Source organism: Chrysemys picta, chromosome 2 (genome assembly GCF_011386835.1).
Source record: "Chrysemys picta bellii isolate R12L10 chromosome 2, ASM1138683v2, whole genome shotgun sequence".
NCBI lineage: Eukaryota > Metazoa > Chordata > Testudines > Emydidae > Chrysemys > Chrysemys picta.
In genome coordinates, this window is record NC_088792.1 from 254,511,909 (window position 1) to 254,534,601 (window position 22,693).

Below are 22,693 nucleotides of genomic sequence, written 5' to 3' on the forward strand. Positions count from 1 at the left end.
TACGGCCTGATTCTCATTCACACTAAGGTCCTTTTATACTGGTTGGCCAGCAGGCCTTATTTACATCCACTTTAAGGGCCTTTTACATTGCCAGAGAGGGTAAAGGGGCCTTAGTGTTAATGAGAATCAAGCCTTTATTTTAACAGTAAAAATACACCTCTACCCCGATATAACGCTGTCCTCGGGAGCCAAAAAATCTTACCGCGTTATAGGTGAAACCGCGTTATATCGAACTTGCTTTGAGCCACCGGAGTGCGCAGCCCCGCCCCCCTGGAGCGCTGCTTTACCGCATTATATCCGAATTCGTGTTATACCGGGTCGCGTTATATCGGGGTAGAGGTGTATGTATTTTGGCAGTACAAAAATTACACTTTGCAGGGCAAAGTTTCCTCTCTTAGTACTTTTCAAAAATGAATCTTTTTATTTGTCTCTATTTGAATTTAAAGATGTAATCTGTTACATTGGTAAATGAAAAAAAAGATACAGGGAACATGTTGAGTCATTATGGAACAGTTCAGTAGTTGGTGGCTCTTGGCATTTGGTCTCATGCCCAAGAATTAACCTACCATGTCATTATTGCACAGTCACACACAAGAGATTATGTCTCGTTGTTTCACCTGGAAACAACAAGAAAACAACATATAAATGGCATTAATGCTCAGACACTCGACCATGTATGTCTCTTCTTGTACGTCTGCAGGGTGCCAGACTCACTCAGTTTGCTAAATTGTCTGAATTAAATGAAAACACATTTTTAATGTAGCAAAGTGTCTTTGGACCACATCAGTCCCTTTACGGTAGGGAGATGAAAATCCATAGAAATGTTCAAAGTGTGCCAAAGGGTAAGGGTTTGAATTTAAGCAGTGTGATATCACCCATTCCTCCATTTAACCTTTCAGAAGCCCCTATACTTTATCTCCTTTGTGTCTTGTCAACTGTTGAGAATTGCTTACTTCCAACTTAAATTGAATTGGCTTGTTTGCACTGACCCCACACTTGGTAAAGCAACTTCCATCTTTTCACATGCTGTGTATTCATACCTCCCTACTGTATGTTCCACTCCATGCATCTGATGAAGTGGGTTTTAGCCCACGAAAACTTATGCCCAAATACATTTGTTAGTCTCTAAAGTGCCACAAGGACTCCTCATTGTTTTTGCCGATACAGACTAACACCGCTACCACTCTGAAACCGGTGAGCAGAAAGGAGAGTTTGGCTATCAGTAGGATCTCAGGATATTTGTGAGTTAGAAGAGTCTCCTGTCTCCCCTCCAGAATGAGAGAAGGGACAAACTCAGCCCCCTCAATAAGAGGGTACAAATGGAACTCCATTGTTTTTTCCTGCAGGAGGCATGATACTGCCTGATGCCTAAAGTCAAGGTCCTCTATATTCATCTGCAAGTTGAATTCATTTCAGCAAGGACCCTGGGTTCTACAGCATTCATGTGTGGAGGTCTGAAAATTCTGCATCGATTTAATTTATATTCAAAAGAGTTTTAAAATCAATTAAAGATTAAAATGAATAATATCATTAGCAGAGCAGCCCCTGCATTATTTATTTTTAAATTAAAATTTATTTTATGCTGTCCCCACATTTATAAGGTACCATAGAATTTTGTACTGGTAACATATAACTGCATTAGAAAAGATGTCAGGGAGGAATCAAGGGATTTTGACAGGTGGCTAGAGTACAGTTGGGGCTTTTGGAACCTGTGAAAGTATGGGAGTTGGGGACATGTTAGCTGTTAAAGATCAACTCACTGAGTTGAATGGGGCAGTTCATGCCTTCCAAAATTATTACGTCAGGCAATTTGCAGGCGCAAGAAGAAAACACCTCTTCTATCATTTTCCACTTTTGGTTCTTGTATTTAACATTTTCTTTCCAATCATGAAGGCTAGAGACTTTTTTTAGATTGTGGAGCACAATTCTGTGGCAAAGGATTGATTCCCCAGGCCTGATTGCTCAGGACTGGAAGGTGAAATGGAGGCAAATTCTGTGGGCACAGGATATACAGGACCCTACCTATAAGAAAAGTATTATATTTTTATTAGATAGGAAAACACGTTGGGAGAGAAAGGGTATGTGAGAATGGAGGAGCATAGGGTGACTGGACTGACAATTATAGCTAGCATAAATTCATTACAATGTTAGAATTCTAGGAACAGTCAGTGTGTAGTGTTGTTGTAGCTGTGTTGGTCCCAGGATATAAGAGAGACAAGGTGGGTGAAGTAATATCTTTTATTGGTCCAATCAAAGCTATTACCTTACCCACCTTGTCTCTCTAGGAACAGTCAGTAACAGGCTTTATAAGTTGAGGTGCTCTAACAAGGACACACAAACACGTGATGCACTTAACAAAGCAAAAGCAGGTGCATACTTCTGCTCAAAGCTTATAACAGAGCAGTAAAGATTATTACCACATAGATATTTATAAAAGAATCATAAAAATAAGAGATGGAAAACACTTATTAGATCATCCTGTTGCTGGCACAGAGGGCCCGAGGACAGCAACAGTGGGGTTCGTTGCCCAGTGTGCTTCGCGCCAATGAACACACCAGGGTGGAGAAGCATCAAAGTTTATTTGAGATCTCAAAGTGATGCTAGGAGACTGGCACGTCTCAGATCAAGCACACCAACAGAAACAGTTTTTCTTCTTTTATACATTTTTGCAGTCAAGCCTCATCTCCCCCCTTCCCCCCACTACCCCTCCCTTCCCCCTCTTCCTCTCTCTCTACCCCTCCCATCCCGGGTAATAGTTACTAAGCAAATAGCAATTACATTTAAGCAGTTAGATTATTTTGGCAGCTATAAGTTTAGCTCGTTAGTAACACTTCTTGGATTACTATCTTGTCCCTTTCCTTTGATTTATTATCTCCCCTTTCAGCCAGAGGTATGCAGGCCTCATTATTACCACTTGGTACCAGTAAGGGGGGTTACCACTGATAGCTAGCTGCTTACACATTCCAATTGCACCTGGTTTTTGAGGTTGATTAGAGTTTAAACATGGAAGGATAGAGTTTGGTTCACTTAGGCCTAGTGCAGAAAGGCTTCATTGACACTTGTGGTCGTCTACCCACCCGAGTTACCTAGGGTGATGCCTAGTGATGTCAACAATCCAGTCCATCACCCTCCGCCCCGTCCATCTTGTGCAAGTACAAGTTGCGCAAGAAATACCAAAATTGTGAAGAAAACTCCACACATCTATGGAGACAGGAAAAAAATATTGTCAGCCTGTAACGTGGGATGGCAATAAAGTGAATACAATGCTGCAAGTTACTCAGGGCTCTACACTGTGGTTTAGTTTATGACCTGCAGCCCAGGTCTGAGAGTGATTCAGTCACATTTTCCAACTCAGATCATCATTTTATAACTTTAAAAGGTTGGTTGGCAGCACCAATAAAGATCTCAAACTGGTACTTTGTGAGGACTTTGGAATATTTAGTGCCAAAAAAGATGTTCCAAATTCAGATCCTCAGGATGTGCCTATGACAACATGATGGATACCCTTGTTTTAACTGATTTTATGAAGAATTATTAGTCAATGGTAATCATTCTGTGGTATTCCCCCTAGGACTTTAAGAAGCATAGTGGTGAAGGGGAGGTGCTGCATGAGATGTCATCCAAGCACCAACAGAACAAGGGTCTATGTAGAAGCTTGGGGGGATCTCCTCCTATAATTTATTTTAACATATAGCTGTCTCTCATACAATAAAGATCCCTTGCTGGCTATAGAGAGGCAGTTTGTGATTGCTGGTGGCAGAGCTTTTTGGCAGTGAGGCCACAATTCCAGAATTCACTCTCTGCAGATATATGATCAAGCACAACCAGGGCCATGTCTAGAAAATCTTCCAAATATTACCTCTTTCCCAGGCCTTCCCAAATGATTAAACCCTGGTTTCCTAACTCACTGGCAAAGCTGCAGGGGAGCACAGTCTTTGGTCTCTCTTCTTGCGATTTGAATGTCTCAATTTAAATCTAGCGAGGCCCCAAGATAACGTATCAATCAAATAAATAATGGGTATTCGTTCTAATGGCCAGTAAGATCTCAGTCCCCACAAGAGCTCTATTTCATGGACCACCAATTAGAAAAATATCAGCACCTTTGATGCCTATTAACAGGTTTCAAGTTTTCAACTCATCTCTTTAGATTGGTTTGCAGGAGGGAGCAAATTGGTCTGTTGTTGTATAGTAGTCTAGTGGGCTACCAAAGATTTATTTTAGTAGTTCACATCTAATCTTTGGTTGCATGCTCTTAGGACAACTGCTGTTATTTCTGCTGTATCCTTTCTTTGTCTTTCCCTGCTCTTCCTTCTTTGCCTGGATTGGTGGTTCCCTCTCAGTTCCTTCTTCAGCCTTTTCTGTCTGGTCACTGGTTCAGGGCCAGGACTTGGAACTATTTACTTTGCCCGAAAGCATTTGTACTAGCCTCCAGCATTTCTAGCCCTGATGGGACATGAGATATCGGAGCTTACAGTTGTGATATTCTGATAACAACTTTCCTTTTCTTCCACTTCACTTCTGTGGTGGTTTAAGTGTAGATGTCCAAACTGTTAGAACTAGAAACCCATGCTTTATACCATGTCAAAGCATCTTGGAACTCCAGCTTTCAAAGGTTTAAAATGTTAGAGACAAATCCAGACTTGGTGTAATTAGTGAAAATCCACTGAGTTCAGCAGGAATTTCATCTTGTATTAGTAATCTATAATTTTAGTAGTTTGTGAGAGTGACTGCCAATATTTTAAATGAAGAGGAGGGGGGAAAGGAAGATGATAATTAGAATCATGTGATTTCTGAGTTAGATGTATCATGACCTGACAGGGCTAGAAGGGAATGATTTATATATTTGGCAAGCTGAGATTCTCAGCTTTCCAGTGGTATAAAGCATGGTCAATAGGATACCCTTGTTCCCTCACTCTGGCAGTTCTTTCATGGCACTTGTCCAAGGCTGAATATTGAAAATCCCAGACTTTAGACCAGCTTAATTTTCATTTCCTACTTCTTTTTCTCTTTTCCTCTGTCTGGGTAAGGCTGCTAGCCACAAAAGAGTAACACTTGGACTGTGAGCAGCAGTGCTTTATTTGTGGAGTGGCTTCTGAGGGAAACTGACCAGGATCATACTATCCTAATGGCTTTGTGACTGTTGCTGATGCTGGTTATTGTAATAGTCCCCCCTCGCTGTGCAGTGGACTGTTGACTGAATGTTGTGGCAGGGGCCAAGATGCCACAGAGAAGCATTTCATTTTTTCATATGAGGAATAGTTCAAATCATCAATACAATGAATGAGATGAGATTCCATTAGACTGCATAAGAGCTTAAGACATATTCTAGTGGAATTCTCATGCTACGTAAAAACATCTTATATGAAGAAATGATCCTTTTTATTAGGCAGCATTTCATAACATGATTTATTTAGTGCGACGTGTGCTGTAATATAACAAGTTACACGTCTAAGACAATTAAATTAACTTTTTTTAAAAACGTGAAAATATTGTTCATGGCTTAAACTCACAACTGTAAGGTCTTTGTACATTAGCCACAGTACTCTTCATTCAGTCCCATTGGGTCTAGGCACTGTAGCCGTAAAGAACCATTCTGCGTAGGCAGTGGTGGTTGCCCAGAGTTGCAGGACCTTCTGGTAAAGTACTACAGGTTAGATTCCACTTGTCGAGGGAGTGGGTCTAGCTAAATGGAAAATCTGCCAGATGAGGAAGCTGTGTCAGCAGAAAGCACCAGCAATCAGCCCTTTGTGGGGGGCAGGACCGGCTCCAAGTTTTTTGCCACCCCAAGCAAAAAAAATTTCCCGCGCCCCATTCCAACCCCTTCCCCAAATCCCCGGCCCTGCCTCCTCCCCCGGGTGCACCGCATTTCCCCTCCTATCCCCTCCCTCCCAAAAGCAGAGTGGCGGCACGCTCGGGGGAGAAGGCGGAGGTGAGCTGGGGGGGGGGAGCGGTTCCTCTGCCCCCCCCCCCCGGGTTACTTCCTGCGGCCCTCCCCGTGCCCCCCACCACCGCAGCTCACCTCTGCTCAGGGCCAGCTCCCGGCTTTTTGCGCCCCAAGCAAAAAAACAAAAAAAAAGGAGCCAGAGTGCCACTCCTTGGAAAGTGCCGCCCCAAGCACATGCTTGGAGGGCTGGTGCCTAGAGCCGGCCCTGGTGGGGGTTGCATAACAGGTGAGGAACCTGCCTAGCCCAAAAAGTGGCTGGTGCTGGTTGGGAGGGGGTATGTCAGGAAATGTGCTGATTCAACATATTCACAGCAGCTTCTAATGGCAAGGCTCATGTGGAGTCCTGGCTGTACACTAATGCTGCTCCTCTTCCTCATGAGAATGCTGAGGGAGGATGGGATCCGTGGCATCACCGGCTCCCCTTCATGGGGAATACTCCCCCAGGCTAGAATAGGGAGGTGGGGTTTACCTGCCTATGCCAGGTTCATTGAGTCTGGGCCTGTATGTGTTGTAATGTACCTAGTCCCAGTTATTGAAATGAATCAAGGCAGGTTTAACTCCAGTTATTTTTGCATTTGAGATTTTTCATGCACAGATGCAATGTTATTTTAACACATGTTCGTTTGTTCAGTTTCCTTCATTAAAATTAGCGTGTGCCGGCTGCACCCCTAGGATTCTGTCAGAAAGATATAGCTCAGTACTTTGTTTGAATGTTTTGTTCCAGATCTCATCGCTTCACATGTGACTTGGCAAAGAAAACCTCCTGTATGAAATAAATGATTCAAATTCTTACCATGCGAGACAGAACTCCTGACAGAATCTTTCAAGTGGAGTCAAAGATGCTGGAGAATGTTGGAATTTTAAAGAAAAAAAAATTCAAGTCAGAAAGGTAAAGAAACAGGGATTGTTCACACATTGGCTGTCTTTGAATGAAGTTATACCTTTTATGAATAATAAAATATAAGGAAAATGTTATGGATAAAAATCACCATTAAAATTAAAATTACCATAAAATTATCTCACTCTTTAGATTTATTGCAAAGCCAGCCTTGAGAAAATAACACGTCATACAGTTTACATTGATGTTGCTGAGGTAGAGTTGAGGCTTTCTATTATAGCGCATAGTCAGGAAGTCATGCATAGTGCTGCTGTACATATTGGAGGTGATGGAACATATAGAGAGAGAGGGGTGAGTGACTCTGGTAAATGTGATATTTGGGAATTATGGTGTATTGAGTAAGTCTACATTTCCTCACTTTTAAGGGTTTGTGTGGGCAGGTGTTCTCCTTAAATAACCTTAACTGTTTTTTAACAAAGCTTTTTCTTTGTGGTTTTACCATTGAACATTGAAGTTTAACTAATATAATAGCTGGGAAAAACAAGAGTAGCCCGTGCTACAGGAAATCCTGCAGGTTGCAGTGCATCCACATAGATGGTTTGGTTCTCTGTGCTGCTCCTCAGGCCCCCTTTATATTCACATTGCCTCTTTGACCACTGCTGTGCATAATATCCTTCCATAGGTGAAGCGTTTCCCCTGAATTGTCTTATCCTAATTAGACTGTAGGCTTTCGGGTAGAAAACATTTCTCTTTCCATGTATGCAAAGTACCACAGAAGTTTACAATGCCCTGTTATAGTAATAATAGTCATTCATATGCTTCAAACCTTAGGAAAACGTGACTCTCAAGGCAGGTCTATGCTTAAAATGCTGCATCAGTAATGCAGCTGCGCCTCTGTAGCGCTTAAGTGAAGCTTCTATGCTGATGGAAGAGCTTTTCTCCTTGGCGTAGTTAATGTACCTCCCACCAACATAGTGTTGTCTACATGGGAGGTTAGGTCCCGTATAAATTCACACCCCTGAGTAACGTAGTTATGCCAATATCAATCTGTAGTGTAGACCTGGCCTAAAGTAGTAATATAGTAAACAATGAGAGCACTTTGTACCTCTTTCACCAAATAAATATTGTCCTTGACAGAGGCCTCTGGCAAAATATTAGCATGCCCACTTTAGAGAGTCTTATCAACAGGTGTGTGTCCATTGCCACAGATATACTCAGATACTATTTACTTTTTTATTGTGAAATCTTCTGGTCTGTTGCTATTCTGGCCATTAGTCACAAAGGAATAACCATGGTGTGCAGTAGTAAAATGTCCTTCCCATGAGCAGGTTCATCCCTTAGGTCTTTTCTTTCACTGGCACAAATCGATTTCAGGAAAAGCCTGTGAAAGCCCTGCCATAATCTGGAGAAGGTTGCCCTCTGCTAAGGAAGGAAACTTCTTGCCTGAGATAATTGGTCTTTGTGATGGCCATGCAGTCTGGCAGTAGCACAACATATGACTCTAACTTCAGGACCCAAACTCAGTCTCTAGTTCTTCGGCTGACAGAAATAGAGAGGCAAACACTCATCCTCGAGGGGGATGGAGTGCAACAACCACTCTGGTCAACCAAGAGTAGCCTTGACACACTTCACAAGGAGATGGTTGTGACCCGCTGCTACAAACAGTCATTTAGTTACAAATTCAGAAACAAAGAGTATGAGGGTGTCAGACCCCGTTGTGCTCAGTAAGACTGTTGAAGACTGATAAGCTTCTTTATATTTCAGTAAGTTGGTATATAAACAGATCTAAGTAACATATGGAGAAGCCTGCAGAATATGGCCTCAAGCCCTTCTTACATCCTCCCGTTAGTTGCTTTTCTTGCTATACTCCTCTCTTCTGGACATTCAGCAGGTGGGTTACAGCAGTTTAGATGCTCTTATCCTCAGAACATCAGATTCAGAGGCAATGTGTAAAGGGGAGTGTAAGTTAGATATTGATCAGTGATGGTGAGTGTAGCAGGAGTCTAAACTGGTGCAATATACATGCTGTGGGGTGGGGTGGGGGGGCCTGAAAAAAGGTGTAAGTTATCCAACTTAGGCTCCTGCTAAACTTACTTAAACTCTCTTAGATTCTCCTTTGAATTTGGCCCAAGATTTGGAGGGTGGAGTTGTCAAAGAAAAAAGGTTGTGAACCTTGGATGGCATAGTCAGAAGAGTTCAGCGCTGGCCTAACCCTGCTCCCATTTAAGTCAACGGGAGCTGTACCATTGAGTTCAATGGGGAGTAGAATTGGGCCACCGCTGAGCTCTTGTGAATGTCCTATTCCTGGAAAGTCTAGAGGATTTAGACTAGGTAGCCTGAGGGCTGAGTACAGTAACCACCCAAGAAGGGACAATACCTGAGCATGAAACATCTTGGCAGGACCGGCCCTAGACCAAATGGCACCCCAGGTGAAGAGCATCTTCAGTGCCCCCCCTCCCATTTGTTAAACTATCGAATACCTTATTTTTTATTGCATTTGTAGCCCATTTCATTACTTTGATGCACAATTTGCATGCATGATTTATCTCTGTCATATAAGATGATAAATTTGCACACTAGGATCTATAAATCTGTATTTATTCATGCCATATATAAGCAAATACAAAAAATTCATTTCCCATCAGATTTACCCCGGCTGCAAACTAGATTTTTTGCTTCCAATACTGAGCACCTGAAGGCTTCTTCAGGGGTATCTTTATTTTCTACCCGGAAAAACAGAAAGCATTAGTCAGAGCAAAAGTCTATGTTCCTCAGTCTTAGAAAGTCATCAAATATTACGTGTTAAGCATGGCAAAAGAAGTAACAGTATTTATTTTACATTCTTGCATAGATCAGGGTTCAATAGGATATCTCTGGCATCTCATTAAATATGTCCTTGATTAGTCGCTAGTACACACTTTAAGTCTTAAAACACAAGTACACTTTCACAATTACACAATAAAACAAGGTTCACAACATCACAGCTGGGTTCTTACTTCACTTTGTTCTTATATCTCACTGACTGACTGGCCATGCCGCGCCCCTTACATCTCTGCGAGGGCATGGCTCACCACATTCTAGGACGGTTCAAGAAAAATATAATTCTCAGAGAGTCTGGAAGGTTTCATGAGATTCAACAAATGTCCAGAACATTCTGGGAGGTTAGTGAAAAATGAATCCACATATGGAATACTTGAAACATTTTACTTCCAACATTCTAATTTCCCCTTTGCGCTAACAATAAAAACAGCACACTGAGCCTGGCACCCCCTACGTCTTGTACCCCAGCCCGTCACCTGGGTTGCCTGATGCTAATTCCAGTCCTGCACCCTGCAGTATCTTACTGCAGTTACAAAATATTTGTATGTAAACAGGTATTTGGTTTTTATAAATAAATACATTTTATTTTTGAAATGGTCATATTACAGCAGGCATACTCTAAAAATACACAGAAACTAGGGTTACCATATTCAAACATTTAAAAAAGAGGACACTCCACGGGGCCCTGGTCCCGCCCCCGGCCCTGCCCCAACTCTGCCCCTTCCCCGGCCCTGGCCCCGCCCCAACCCCACCCCTTCTCCGCCCCCATTCCAACCCCTTCCCCAAAGTCCCTGCCCCAACTCTGTCCCCTCCTCTGAGCACCCCGCATTCCCCCTCCTCCCTCCCGCTCTGATCTTGGTTGGGGGTTGCTAAGTGCTTCCCTGCTCCCCACTCGCCCCGCAGCCCCTGCAGCCTCTATGCCCTTGCCTGCCCTGCTCCTCCTCACCCTGCAGCCTCTGCACCCCCCCGCCCCTGCAGCCTCTGTGCCCCCTGCTCCCCACTCGCCCTGCAGCCTCTGCACCCCCCCGCCCCTGCAGCCTCTGTGCCCCCTGCTCCCTACTCGCCCTGCAGCCTCTGCACCCCCCCACCCCTGCAGCCTCTGTGCCCCCTGCTCCCCACTCGCCCTGCAGCCTCTACACCCCCCCGCCCCTGCAGCCTCTGTGCCCCCTGCTCCCCACTCGCCCTGCAGCCTCTACACACACCTCCCCGCCGCCTGCCCTGCTCCCCCCGCTCACCCGTCAGAGGGAGAAATGCAGGCTCCACGTGGACTCAAACACTTCCGTGCTGCTCTGTGGGGGAGAAGGGAGCGGGGGAGGGGGAGGGACTCTGGCTGCCAGAGGCCCTAGTGGCTGCGAGCGGCTTTCAATCAGGCCAGGCGTCCAATCAGCCGCGCTGCACTCCGCAGGAGGGGAAGGGGGAAATCCCGGACATTTCTACTTCATTAGAAATCCCCCCCGGATGGCCATTTAAGGCTGAAAAAGCCGGACATGTCCGGGGAAACCCGGACGGATGGTAACCCTAACAGAAACAATTAGTAGGCCAATCAATGCAACAATTGTTAGAGCTTTCAGGGGTGGCAAAGCCTTTCCAAAAGTGGGGGGCCTAGGTGCCCTTGCTCCCTCCATGGCCCCACCCCTGCCCTTCCTCTCCTCCTCTGAGGCCCTGCCCCAGGCCCCAGGCCAAGCTGGAAGCTGGAGCGGGGCCGGGAAGCCCAGGCCCCTCCCCCTGCCCTGGGTTGGGGGGCCCCCAAGAGCAGCTCCCAGCCAGTGTCCCCACCCCTGAGCCTCCTGCCCAGAGCAGATGGAGGGTCTGCGGCTCCTCACAGCTGCCTGCGACCTGGCTCAGCTGGGGGCAGGGCCTTGGAGCCACAGCCCAGCCATGGTAAGAGCCGTGCAGGCAGCTGTGGGGAGCCGCAGACCCTCCACCTGCCCTGGGCACAGTCCCGGGAGGCAGGGACACAGGCTGGGGACTGCTCTCAGGCCCCCCCACCCCAGGCAGGTGGAGGGTCCGCAGCTCCTCACAGCTGCCCAGGCTCCCCAGCCTGGCTCCAGCTGCCATGGGACTCTGGGTGGTGGGGAAAAAGAGGGGCAGGGGCGGGTCCTGTGGCAGAAAGAGGATGGGCCAGGTCTGTCCACTTTCCAAAAGTGGGAGGGCCATGGTTCCCTGGCCCCCTCGTTCCGGCTGGGTCTGATTTTTAGGGCTGATCTCTCACTGTCTGGGGTGGCAAAGGCCAGAAGTGTAGAGAGGCAGAGGACACAGTCTGTGAAGCCAACAGAGCACTGTGCATCTCTCAGCAGTGATGAAAGGAGACGTAGCACTGACGGAAAAAATGAGATTCTATTTGGAGCCTTTTTTTTGGACAATGAAGGCATCCCTGAGATGAGGCTCTGAGGGACAAAAGGAGGAAGAAGTCCTGAGAGCCAAAATAAAGTTTCAAGGATTTTATTTTCCTGCTTTTAACAACTTTCCTCCACTCGGGCTGTCCTGTTGCACCTCATCTTCTGCTAGACAAGGATTTCTCCCTCAGTCATCTGACTGACAGGCCTGGAGGTATTGCAGGGTCACGGTGTTCAATTTGCTCAGCCCAGGGGAGGAGGTGGGCTCACCTCTATCTGGTGCAACAGTGAGTGATTCGGAAGCAAACTCTTGCATCAGGTGGCAGCTCTCCATGGTAAGCTGACATTTGTTTCCCTGAAGTGCTTGAAGCTGGGGTAAAACCCCAGAAAGGTGTTAACTTGTGTGGGTCCTTAAGCCGTATTTTTAAACCATTTTCTTTTGAAAAGCAAGTGATCACTTAGGGCCTAATTCTCCACTGTCTTGCACTTTGTGCTGTGATTGACACGGGTGCAGAAGGAGTGCAGTGTCGGTCAGAAAGATAGCCCTGGAGACTCACTTTGCACAGGTGTAAGTGAGAACACAGAGTGTAGGACAGTGGAGAGGCAGGTCCACTCTGTTATCCCACTTTTCAGTTCTTCCTCCTGTAACAATGGCACCTGGCATTAGTCGCCTCTCTGAATATATTCATCAAGGTCAATGCATTCCAGCATGTGGTTGATTACAGGGAAGTGTTCTGATGTTTCCACGATTAACATCTGGCGTCAGTTCTTCAGGTTCAATCAGCCCAGCTTCATTATAGCATCTGGGGAAAGAGATGTTTTGTCAGACACCTCATAAAGGAACATGTTCCACTTCTTTTGATAAGGCCTCAGTCAACTTCTTAACAAGCAGGAGTATAAATTCTTAGTGGTACTTCAACCTATTATAAGCAGTTATTTTCAGAGGTGCTGAGCACTCACAACTCTAGGTCATGTCAACAGGAAGTGTGAGTGTTCAGCACCTTTGAAAATCAGGCCCTAAAGAAGTAATGTGACTTAAGAGTCCTTTTGTGTTTCCCATCCTACTTAACATGTTCAGCAGGGCTATTCTAGAACAGCAGGAAATGGCTTTCAGTTCGATGTCATGTTCAGTGTCTGATAGACTTATGCTGTGGCAATTCCTGAGCTATTAGCTCAGTCACCTAGAAGAACTGAGCTAGGAAATGCCCTGCAGAGTGGAATAAACCCTTGTGGACAGATGCTAATTAACTAGCAGTATTAGCTTTAAACCTTCTTTGAGTTATGCTGCTCACAGTTACTTTTAGCTATGCCAGTGGGGTTTTTTCCCCCCCTGTGAGTCAGGCAAATCTATAGCAGTGCTAGTGGCATCCAGCTCAGATTAGTACTCATATATGTCATTTTCAGCAATAACTGATGCAACAACATGAGAGGAAGATCGTAGTTGCAAAAGCCCTTAAAGGCATCAGCTTGTGACTCAGAAACATTTGTCATTGTAACGCTGCTTCAGAAAATTGCTCCAAAGTTCACTGAGCAGATAGACATTACTATTCATCATACCATTGTATTGAAAAGGTAAAACTGTCATCTCAAATAAATGCTTCTATATTATTCTGAATGGGTTATACATGTGCCGCAGTTTGTTCCTTGTTCTCTTGTTGACTGAAATATCATGCATTCTTACTATGATGTTACTCATTGTTGATGTGATACTTTGAGTAAGAAAAAGCCTGTGGATGCAAGAGCTATAAAGGTCAGGTAGACCAGGTGAGTACCTGGATCAGCTGATATTAGTTGAAATATTTAGGTACTAGTGTCAGGAATCCGAGCCAGTCTCCTAAAAAATGCGGCTGGCCTATAATAGGCTGCCTGATTGGCTACACTGCCTGCCTGTTAAGAAGGGTCAGCAAACTGGCTCTTAATCCCAGCAGCAGTTTAGCTGCTGCTCAAAATGCTTGCACACAGCTGCAGTAGCTCCTTGTTCCCAGTCTTGCCCCGTCTTGTCTCACTTCAGGTAACACAATGCTGACCCTTGGCTCTGATTTCTGGCTTCAGATCAGGCCTCTGACTCTGGGTTCTGACTCCAGCTATGAGCATTGGCTCAGGAGTCTGGCCTGTGACTCCGACTCTAACACTAATGACCAATAACTCCTGCTCCAACCACTAGGCACTACTGCCCACATCCTGGTCACTAACAATAAGGTAGATGAGCATGAAAACAATAAATGATCATTTTATTTTTTCAAGGCCAAAATTTTCAATCTTGAGTGCCTGAACTAAACCACCTTAATGACTCCTATAGATTTAGGAACTAAATGAAGGCATCCATGTCTGAATATTCTCGACAATTTGAAAAGTGCCTCCCCCACTAAGACATGCAGATATGGACAGAGCATTAACATACAAAAAACGGGAAACTATTTACAATAACAATAAAGTAGCCTTTTCCAGTTAGTAAAAAAATATTAAACCTAGATAATTGAACTCCAAACAATACAGACCGAAAGTCTCCAAATAACCAATAAAAAGGGCCAGTTTCTCAGTTATGATCTCGTGGTGCTCAGCATAGGCCCTGATGGAGGTGACAAAAGTGGTTTGATGCCACTTTTGCACCTCTTCATATTCTCAGGCCAGCCAGGGCCCTGTTTAATCCTAGGTGTAAGTCAGAGCAGTCTCAGGGATACTCTAATTTACACTTGGCTGCCCTCAGCCCCAACAGGCTGTTCTGGCAGCTGACAATAGCTGGAGTGCATCTAGCCATTCCCCCTTGACCCTGCCATGTCCTGGCTACATGTCCTAAGCTGTAGAGCTGTTACCAACCCTATGCCACATACAAAATCTACCTATGCTAGATATTTGCTAGGGGTTAGGGCTCCCTACTTTTACACTGGCATAAAGGGGCTGTAACGTAGCTGACAATCTGGGCCATAATCTCTTTTTCAGATACTGTAGGGATGAGCACATGATAGATACATAGGGAAGTGCTTGCATTGTACCGTCAAGTACCACTTTGACAATGGAATTAATCCACTGTAACTCTAAGCAATAACCACATTGTCTTAAATCAGCACACACAGTACATCTCTCTTTAATTTACATTTTTTTTTCTTTTTCAAGATTGTGGTAAGTGAAGCAACAACAAAAGTACCAGGGAGGTGAACACTGATGGAATCATTTTTTAAGAGGGATAGTAATTGTGTTACTGTTCAGGCAAAGTTCCTTTCACACTTTTAACTCACTGCTGACTCAAGTGAGGCTCTGAAGGCAATGAAGTCAGTGGGAATTTTGACGCAGTAAGGATTGAGTTGAAATCCCAAGAAGTTCAGTGGGCTGGGCATGTAGTTACGATGACACAAGACAGGCCAGCTAAGCCTCTCGTGGGAGGACAACCTTAGGGTATCCATCCTCGTGGCCAGCCAATGAGAACATGGATGAATAATATTGCGCAAGACCTAAGAGCTCTTTATGTGCATTACCATCCATGGGAAAAATATGTCATTGACAGACAGAGGTGGGGGCAAATTGTGACAATAGCCAAGGACCTCCATGTCTATAAAGCCAAGTGTAGTAGGAAGAAAGCCTGAGATATAAGCCCTTGTATAAGGCCTGACCTAAAGTAGTGGGCAAGCTTTGCTAATATAAAGCAAAGTTAGCAAAAATTAGGCTTAAGCAAATGTCAGGCTCTGCCTGCTTGCAAGTTTACAGAATCTGGCAAGAACAGGGCTGATATTGCAGAAACACACATTTTTAAGAAGTGTGAGGCACAAAGTACTTACGCAAACAAATTTCAGAAGAGTGGTAACAAAACATTGCGATATAAAGGATGGTACAAAAACATTCCCCCAGGATAACAGGAACACACTGACCCCTTCTAAAAGATAAGTTAGCATAACAGTGTGATAAATAAAAATGCTTTAATTAACCCATGTTTAAACCATGTTAATAAAAATGTTTTAATTAAACTAGTTATTAACCAAAAAAATGGGTAATAACTAGCCACGTCAGGGGGCAGTAACTAACTATGTCAGAAGGGCAGTACATAACCGGTTTGTATCAGCGTATATAAAGTATCTCTAAGAGAGTGTCTTGGTCCAGCCAAGTAGGAATGGAAAGTCCCGCCATTCATTGAACTGCATCCATTGTCACAGACGTACATGTCTTAGTATCCTCGTAGAGTCTGCCAGGTGCTATTACCATGCTTTGTCAACAATAAACCTGGCTGGGCACCTTCATACCTTAATGGATCTTGTGGTCATTGGGTGGTTCGCTTGAGGTCCGCTGTGCCGGCTGTCTGTGCAGAGCTGGGGCAGCACACAGGAAAACACACACACGCAGCCAAACATATAACCACACTGGTGACTCCCAACTACTGATTTGGTATGTAAGCGAGCTGTCCTCTGTAAAAATCGCAATCTAACATAATGAAAAACTACAAGCCAGAAAAGCCCCTTAACCCCTCCCTGCAAATCCCCACAGAGTGTAATAAGGTATGAACGTGCTGGGTTGCTAGCAAAAAAGATCCATATAAATTTAAAAAATATAGTGGAAAAAAACATAAAATAAAGTCTGTAAGGCTAGGGCAAAAAATGTAGCCTTAAAATATAAAACATTGCAAACTATAACTATGGCTTCTGTTAGTCTTAAAGGTGCCACAGGACCCTCTGTTGCTTTTTACAGATTCAGACTATCACGGCTACCCCTCTGATACTATAACCATGGCTGTTAAATGGTTCAAACAACATGTCACAAAATTGGCGGGGCAAGTAACAAAAACAAGTTAAAAAAAGCAAAAAAAGCTACAAAGCCCTAAAATGCTCCTACTCTCTTAGCATGGCGGCAAGCAGTCCAAAACCAGCAAGCACGAAAACAAAATAAAACATTAAAGACAGCTGTAAAAAACCTACAAAAAATGTGCCGTCCCCTGTTATAAATATTTGTGGTCAACAGCAGGCTTCAGGTGGCACATCTAACCACACCAGGGATTGAGTATCTAAGTAAAGTCTGAGTTAAAAAGTGAATAAAGACTTCAGGATTTGATCCACAGAGTATTTTGCCTATATAAGGGCTGAGAACACCTGTGCACATTCTCCAAGCTTTGGTTCATATGTTGTATTTTAAAAAAGAGGAAATTAATGTGACTAACTTTATTAATGCAATATTGTGATTGAAACTTTACCTATGAGTGAGAAAATACTCTATTAGAGCACACAGTACAAGCTGACACCATATACAGTGACACAAAATAATATGTATGTACAATGGGGCCAAGTTACAGTTGCTGGGGAATCCATAAATTATCCAGAATGTTGAATTGACTAACTTGTGTGGGTATGAAATACCAACCAGAGTGTTTAATCCATGTAGTGTTTTGCATTTACTAGCTTTCTGGGAGACAGCCACTGATTGCAGTTCCCATGCCAACTGCAGGATTGTGACACATTTGCAGGCTGATGATGTCATAAAATGCCTGCTGGAATATAGCTAAAGCATCTGCAGTTTGTTTTTTAAAACTAACTTCTGGCCAGAGCTTGCAAGACAATTTTTTCCCACACGAGTGCAAGTTATCAAAAGTTGTACTCGTACGCTAATATGGTTTAAAGCTTTAAGATGTCTTTGTGCTGTCGCTTTTTGGAAGATGCCAAGCGAGATTTGAGAAAAGCAGATAGAGAAATAAGGAGACAGATAAGGCTGATGGACCTGCATCCACATTACCTATGTGATACACACCTGCATCCACACTGCTTGTGTGATATACACCTGCATCCACACTGTGGGTGTGAAATACACCCGTATCCACATTGCCTGTGTGCTATACACCCACACTGCCATCCACCATCATGCCTCACAGTTTGGGAGAGGAAAGCCATTAAAGCAAAACTGGAAGCAGAGCGAGAAATGGACAGGTAAATGAGCTTATTTATTAGCCTTCTATAGCCAGTAGTACTCTTTAAATTGAATTAAAGAAAGGAATTTGACAGCTGAGTTTTGAGTAAAGTGGAAATGGGTAAACAGGATAATAGACAAAGCTCAACTTCAGGGAAATGTAGGAACTGTAAGAGTTTGTAAAAAACTGTAATGATGTAGTCTAGAAGGTATGGAGGTAATTATATAAGCAGTGCCTGAGTGTTAAATATTGTAGTCTTACTATGGAAAAGAAATAGGATATCATTTAAAAATATTTAAGGCAACAAATTAAATGTCAGACTACAAGTAAAACTAAATGAGAATACATAGATCTAGTCTTGTAAACCCAGAGTAACTCAATCTATTAAGAGTTGGGTATTTTTTATTATGAAATTGAATTCAATGGAGCTCCAGATTTACACTGGTATAGAGGGAATCAGAATCTAGTTCTAAATGAAAAGCTGTGATAAATGATACAATACTTGTCATTTGAATTAAGGGTTAATGAGCAATCCGAAACCAGAAGGGATAAAAAATCCTTTGCAAGTGAGACAGAATCATATTCATTAAGAGGTGGGGACTTTGGTAGTTTTTACTTAATACATTATTTTAATATATCTTATTTAACTGCAGTTTTTCCCCCTACACAAAATTTAAACTTCTGTTAAATATTGTGCTTGGAGGTGAGGTTTTGATTTTGCCAGTTAAAAATGTGATGCTGTCAGTACACACTAAGGATTGAATATTGGCTTATATTTTCTGCTGTGCTTAGTTTCCACTGGATGTGACAGAGCTGGAGGAGAGGGAAGCCCCTGGGAGCTGTTTAGTGATCCTTGATTTCTGGGTTGGGTTTTACACTAACCCTAGCAGAAGTGAGAGCAGCCTAGGGGCTGCTCTAAATTCTCTCCATTGTAACAGCTCCTCCATCTTAGAATAGCTGTAGTGCAGTCACAGCCCCTTTACAGGTCACATGCCAAAGGCTGTAGGAGGAGGTGGAGGAGGTGCTGGTACATGAAGATACTCTGGATTTTCATCACCTGAATTCAAGTGAGAATTTAATGCATAACTTCAAATTTTGAAGTTGCTACTCATGCAAAACCCGGTGAAGTTAATGAAAGGTTTGACTGAGTAAAAACAGATTGAGGGCTTCAGGATCTGGGCCAATAACTTCAGTGAGAGTTTTGCCCAAGTATCAGGTCCATAGTGTAATCCTTGCCACCCTGTTTCTGAAATTGGCTACATTTTCCTTATGCATCTGCTTGCACTGCTCTGACTACAGTCACGAGAGAAGGATTTCAGCCTACAAGTCTAGAAAACTCAAATATCATCCTCTCTCAAAGAACACTGAAACTCATATGGATGCTGTAAGTTTCCAATCATATCACTCCTTTTCCATAACATTTATTCACCTAAGATTAAGTCTCTTTAAGTGATTGAATAGAAAGTCCAAGGAGGGAGCAGCACAGAATTCATGAACTCTCACAAAGGAAGAAAAATATAATTCTAAATGTTGTGCTAAATTGAATCATCTTAGTTTTGTATAATAGGAATAATATTCCTGGAGCTGGACTATACTGGTAATAAACTGCTAAACTCATTTGACTTGCTGTGTCTAGTTTATCATTTATTGTCCTATATACTCCTACATCACACATTATCTATTGAATTTGGTAACTTATGTCCCATTCAGTCTGTTATAATTGAGACTGGGACCTTCTATTGGATATTTTGCAAATGGTTTGAATGAGAGTCATGTTTTTGGTTTATTATAGTGTCATTTCACATTGTAAAATGTTATTTTAATGGCCCAATTAGCCACCATCCTAGCTCTGCAAAGGAGACATTTAATTTTGTGTGCGCATGTCAAAAGTGTCTGTTATGTATAGACCACATTTAACAAAATTTCTCATTTGAAAATGTAATTAATTATAACCATTAATTTGAAAATTTAGGATGATTTGTAAAGTGGACATGCATTGGTGTCTATTGGCTAATGAGGAGTGCTGGCTGTTGTGTGTTTAGGGTGACAGAACTCTTCATCTTCACAGTTGTCTCATCCTAAGAACACACAACCCCTTGATTACCAAAGCACATGGATGTTTGTTCATTGATGGTGTAGCCAATTCAACAAGTAATGTGCATGAAAATATGCACCTATCTGCATTAATATATGAGAATACACCCTACGCTTTGATTTACTTTTTTGTCATCAAATAAATATGTTCTTATTCTATGCTGTATACTCAATTCATCTTAACTCTGTTCTTGTTTTTTTACTTTTTGAAACTTTTTATTAAGGCAATGTTACAATAAAATGTTAACAATACTACATCATATATTACTTATTCAAATAACCTGGTAATGATTTTGGTTTGCTGAGTGGGGAGCCCACCTCTCTTGAGTATGCTAGAAAGGGTGATCAAATTTCTAAATAACTATCCTCTTTTTAGTGCTCCTCTTGTGTACATATTTGAGGTTTTCTATTACACATATTTTTCTATACCACAATTCCATAGGAGAAGGGTTGTGGGGGGATCACATTTGTAATAATGTGGCATACAAAGTTAGCTGCTAACAATAAAAAAGAAATTAATTTGTCATTTTGTTTAAAGTGTAGATCCTTTAGTGGAGTATTAAGTAACCAAATCAGGGGATCTCCAGGAAGCCAGCATTTTGTCATCACATGAATCTCTTTAATAATTTCCTCCCAAAACCATCTAATTCCTGCATACAACCACCACATGTACAAGCATATTCCTCTTTCCCCACAAGCCTTCCAACAGAGTGCCTCTCTGGTAGCGAAAATATGATGGATCTTACCTGGAGTCAAATGCCATCTATACAGTAATTTATTTAAAAAAATTTTATGTGCTGCACAAATTGAAGATGTTTATCCCATTTCCCACATGGAGACCGACTCATCCGGATCAATTTCTTTGTCCAAATCTCTCTCCCATCTTTTCATCTTGATTGTTTTTTTATCAACAGCTTTTTCAATCAAAATTATAGATATCTTAGAAATTGAACCTTTTGTTCCAGTTTACTCCTAGGTCAACTCCTCAAATGTGGTTAAAGGTCTAGATAAAGCTGTCTCATATCCATATTTGACAATACAATATTTTACTTGTAAATATTGAAAACATGGGATCTTTATGTTATTTACATTATTATATACCTCTTGGTATGATTTCAAACCAGGACCCAGGCACAGATGTCTGAATTAAGTAATCTCAGCTCTTACCCACAACAAAGAATCATTTTGATACTTCCTAGAGATAAATTCCTGATTATTAATGAAAGTAGCTAAGAGAGAGAGGACCTCAGCAACAGGAATTTCAAAAATTTGTCCAAAGCTTCTAGGGTGGTCTGGATGAATGGGTGGCTTTTTATTTTTGGTGACCTAAATTTCTTTTCTTGTTTTTATTTTTTTTTATTACAGCATCCGAAGAAGAGTTAATAGGATGTTGAACTCATGCCATGACCATAAGCTTTTAGCTCTGATGGATGTTAAGGGGTTTGACCCAGAGGAAGTTACAGTGAAGGTGAAAGATGGGAAGGTTAAAGTATCAGCTGAACACGAGGAGGAGCATAGGACCCTAAGAGGGAAGGAATACAACTACACAAATCTTACCAAGGAGATCAGCTTGCCTCCAGGGGTAAATGAAGAGGAGGTGATGTACACTGTAGGACCTAACAGTTTGGTGAAGATTGAAACTCCACGCAAGTGTTTCCCTTGCCTCCTGAGTCTAATTTGAAGACAGTGGACTCTGAGCAGCAGTAGTACTGTACATGTACATAGTACAAGCAACTCCTCCGGTGTTTTTTAACTCTACCTTTTAAGCATAAGTTGGCAACTGTTCTGACCAGTTTAGAAACAAACGATAGTGCTGCAAAACTACTTGTTTGAGTGCAAGTCTTTTGGTTTCATTTTGAAGGGTTTCTTGTAACTTTGTCAGCAGTCAAAAGAAATAGGGACATTATCCAATAGAAAGAAATACTAAACTATGGTAACTTGTTATAAAAGACCCACATAGGTGTAACGTAATTCCAGAAGCTGGCATTGCCACTGCTCATTGTTTCAGAGATTAAGCCTAGAAGGGCATTATGATCATCTAGTCTGATCTTCTGCATAACACAGGCCATAGAATTTCACCCAATAATTCCTCCATCAAGGCCATAATTTCTGTTTGAGCTATAGCATATCTTTTAGAAAAACATGCAGTCTTGATTTAAAAGCATCAAGTGATGGGAAATTCACCATATCCCTAGGTAAGTTGTTCCAATGGTTAATTTTAATGGTTATTTCTAGTCTGAATATGTGTAGCTTCAGCTTCCAACCTATGGATCTCATTATGCCTTTTTCTGCTAAAAAGCCATCTACTAACAGAAATCTTTTCACTACAGAGGTGATCAAGTAACCTCTTAGCTTCCTTTTGGGTAAACTAAATAGACAGTTTCCTAAGTTTCTTACTATAAGGCATATTTTTCAGACCTTGAATCATTCTTATATCTCTTTCTTGAACCCTTTCCAATTTGTCAGCATCATTTTTTAAGTGTGGACGCAAGACCTGGACATAGTGTTCCACTAATGGTCTCACTAATACCACTTCTCCACTGTTCATGCTGTACTCGATACGTTCTCCATTCCCAGCACTGTCAACTGCCATTGCGTTACATTCACTATGAAAGGGGGTGAAATAAAATAGTCAGTTCCATTCAGACATTTACTGGGCATTATGGACATGAATATTTATATACTTTAATTTTCTAGGTTATACCATATGCATATCCGTATATTTTTAGGAACACAAATAAACAAAAACTAGGATGAGTTGCAAATTTTCTATTGAAATT

General features: G+C 42.5%; 1 protein-coding gene across 1 annotated transcript; it reads left to right on the top strand.

Annotated features, from left to right (window-relative positions):
- The first annotated feature begins 17,460 nt into the window (after positions 1 to 17,460).
- ODF1 (outer dense fiber of sperm tails 1) lies at positions 17,461 to 22,073 on the top strand. Its single transcript, XM_005306034.3, has 2 exons — positions 17,461 to 17,838; positions 21,279 to 22,073. Exons 1-2 carry the CDS (start codon positions 17,543 to 17,545, stop codon positions 21,592 to 21,594), a joined length of 612 nt encoding a protein of 203 aa, XP_005306091.1. The 5' UTR covers positions 17,461 to 17,542; the 3' UTR covers positions 21,595 to 22,073.
- Positions 22,074 to 22,693: the final 620 nt, after the last annotated feature.

Excerpts from the sequence above, each read along its gene's own strand:
- ODF1 (XM_005306034.3), top strand. The coding sequence starts at position 17,543 with ATGTCTTTGTGCTGTCGCTTTTTGGAAGATGCCAAGCGAGATTTGAGA. Across the intron at positions 17,839-21,278 it reads GCAGAGCGAGAAATGGACAG|CATCCGAAGAAGAGTTAATA; the intron begins GTAAATGAGCTT and ends TTTTTATTACAG.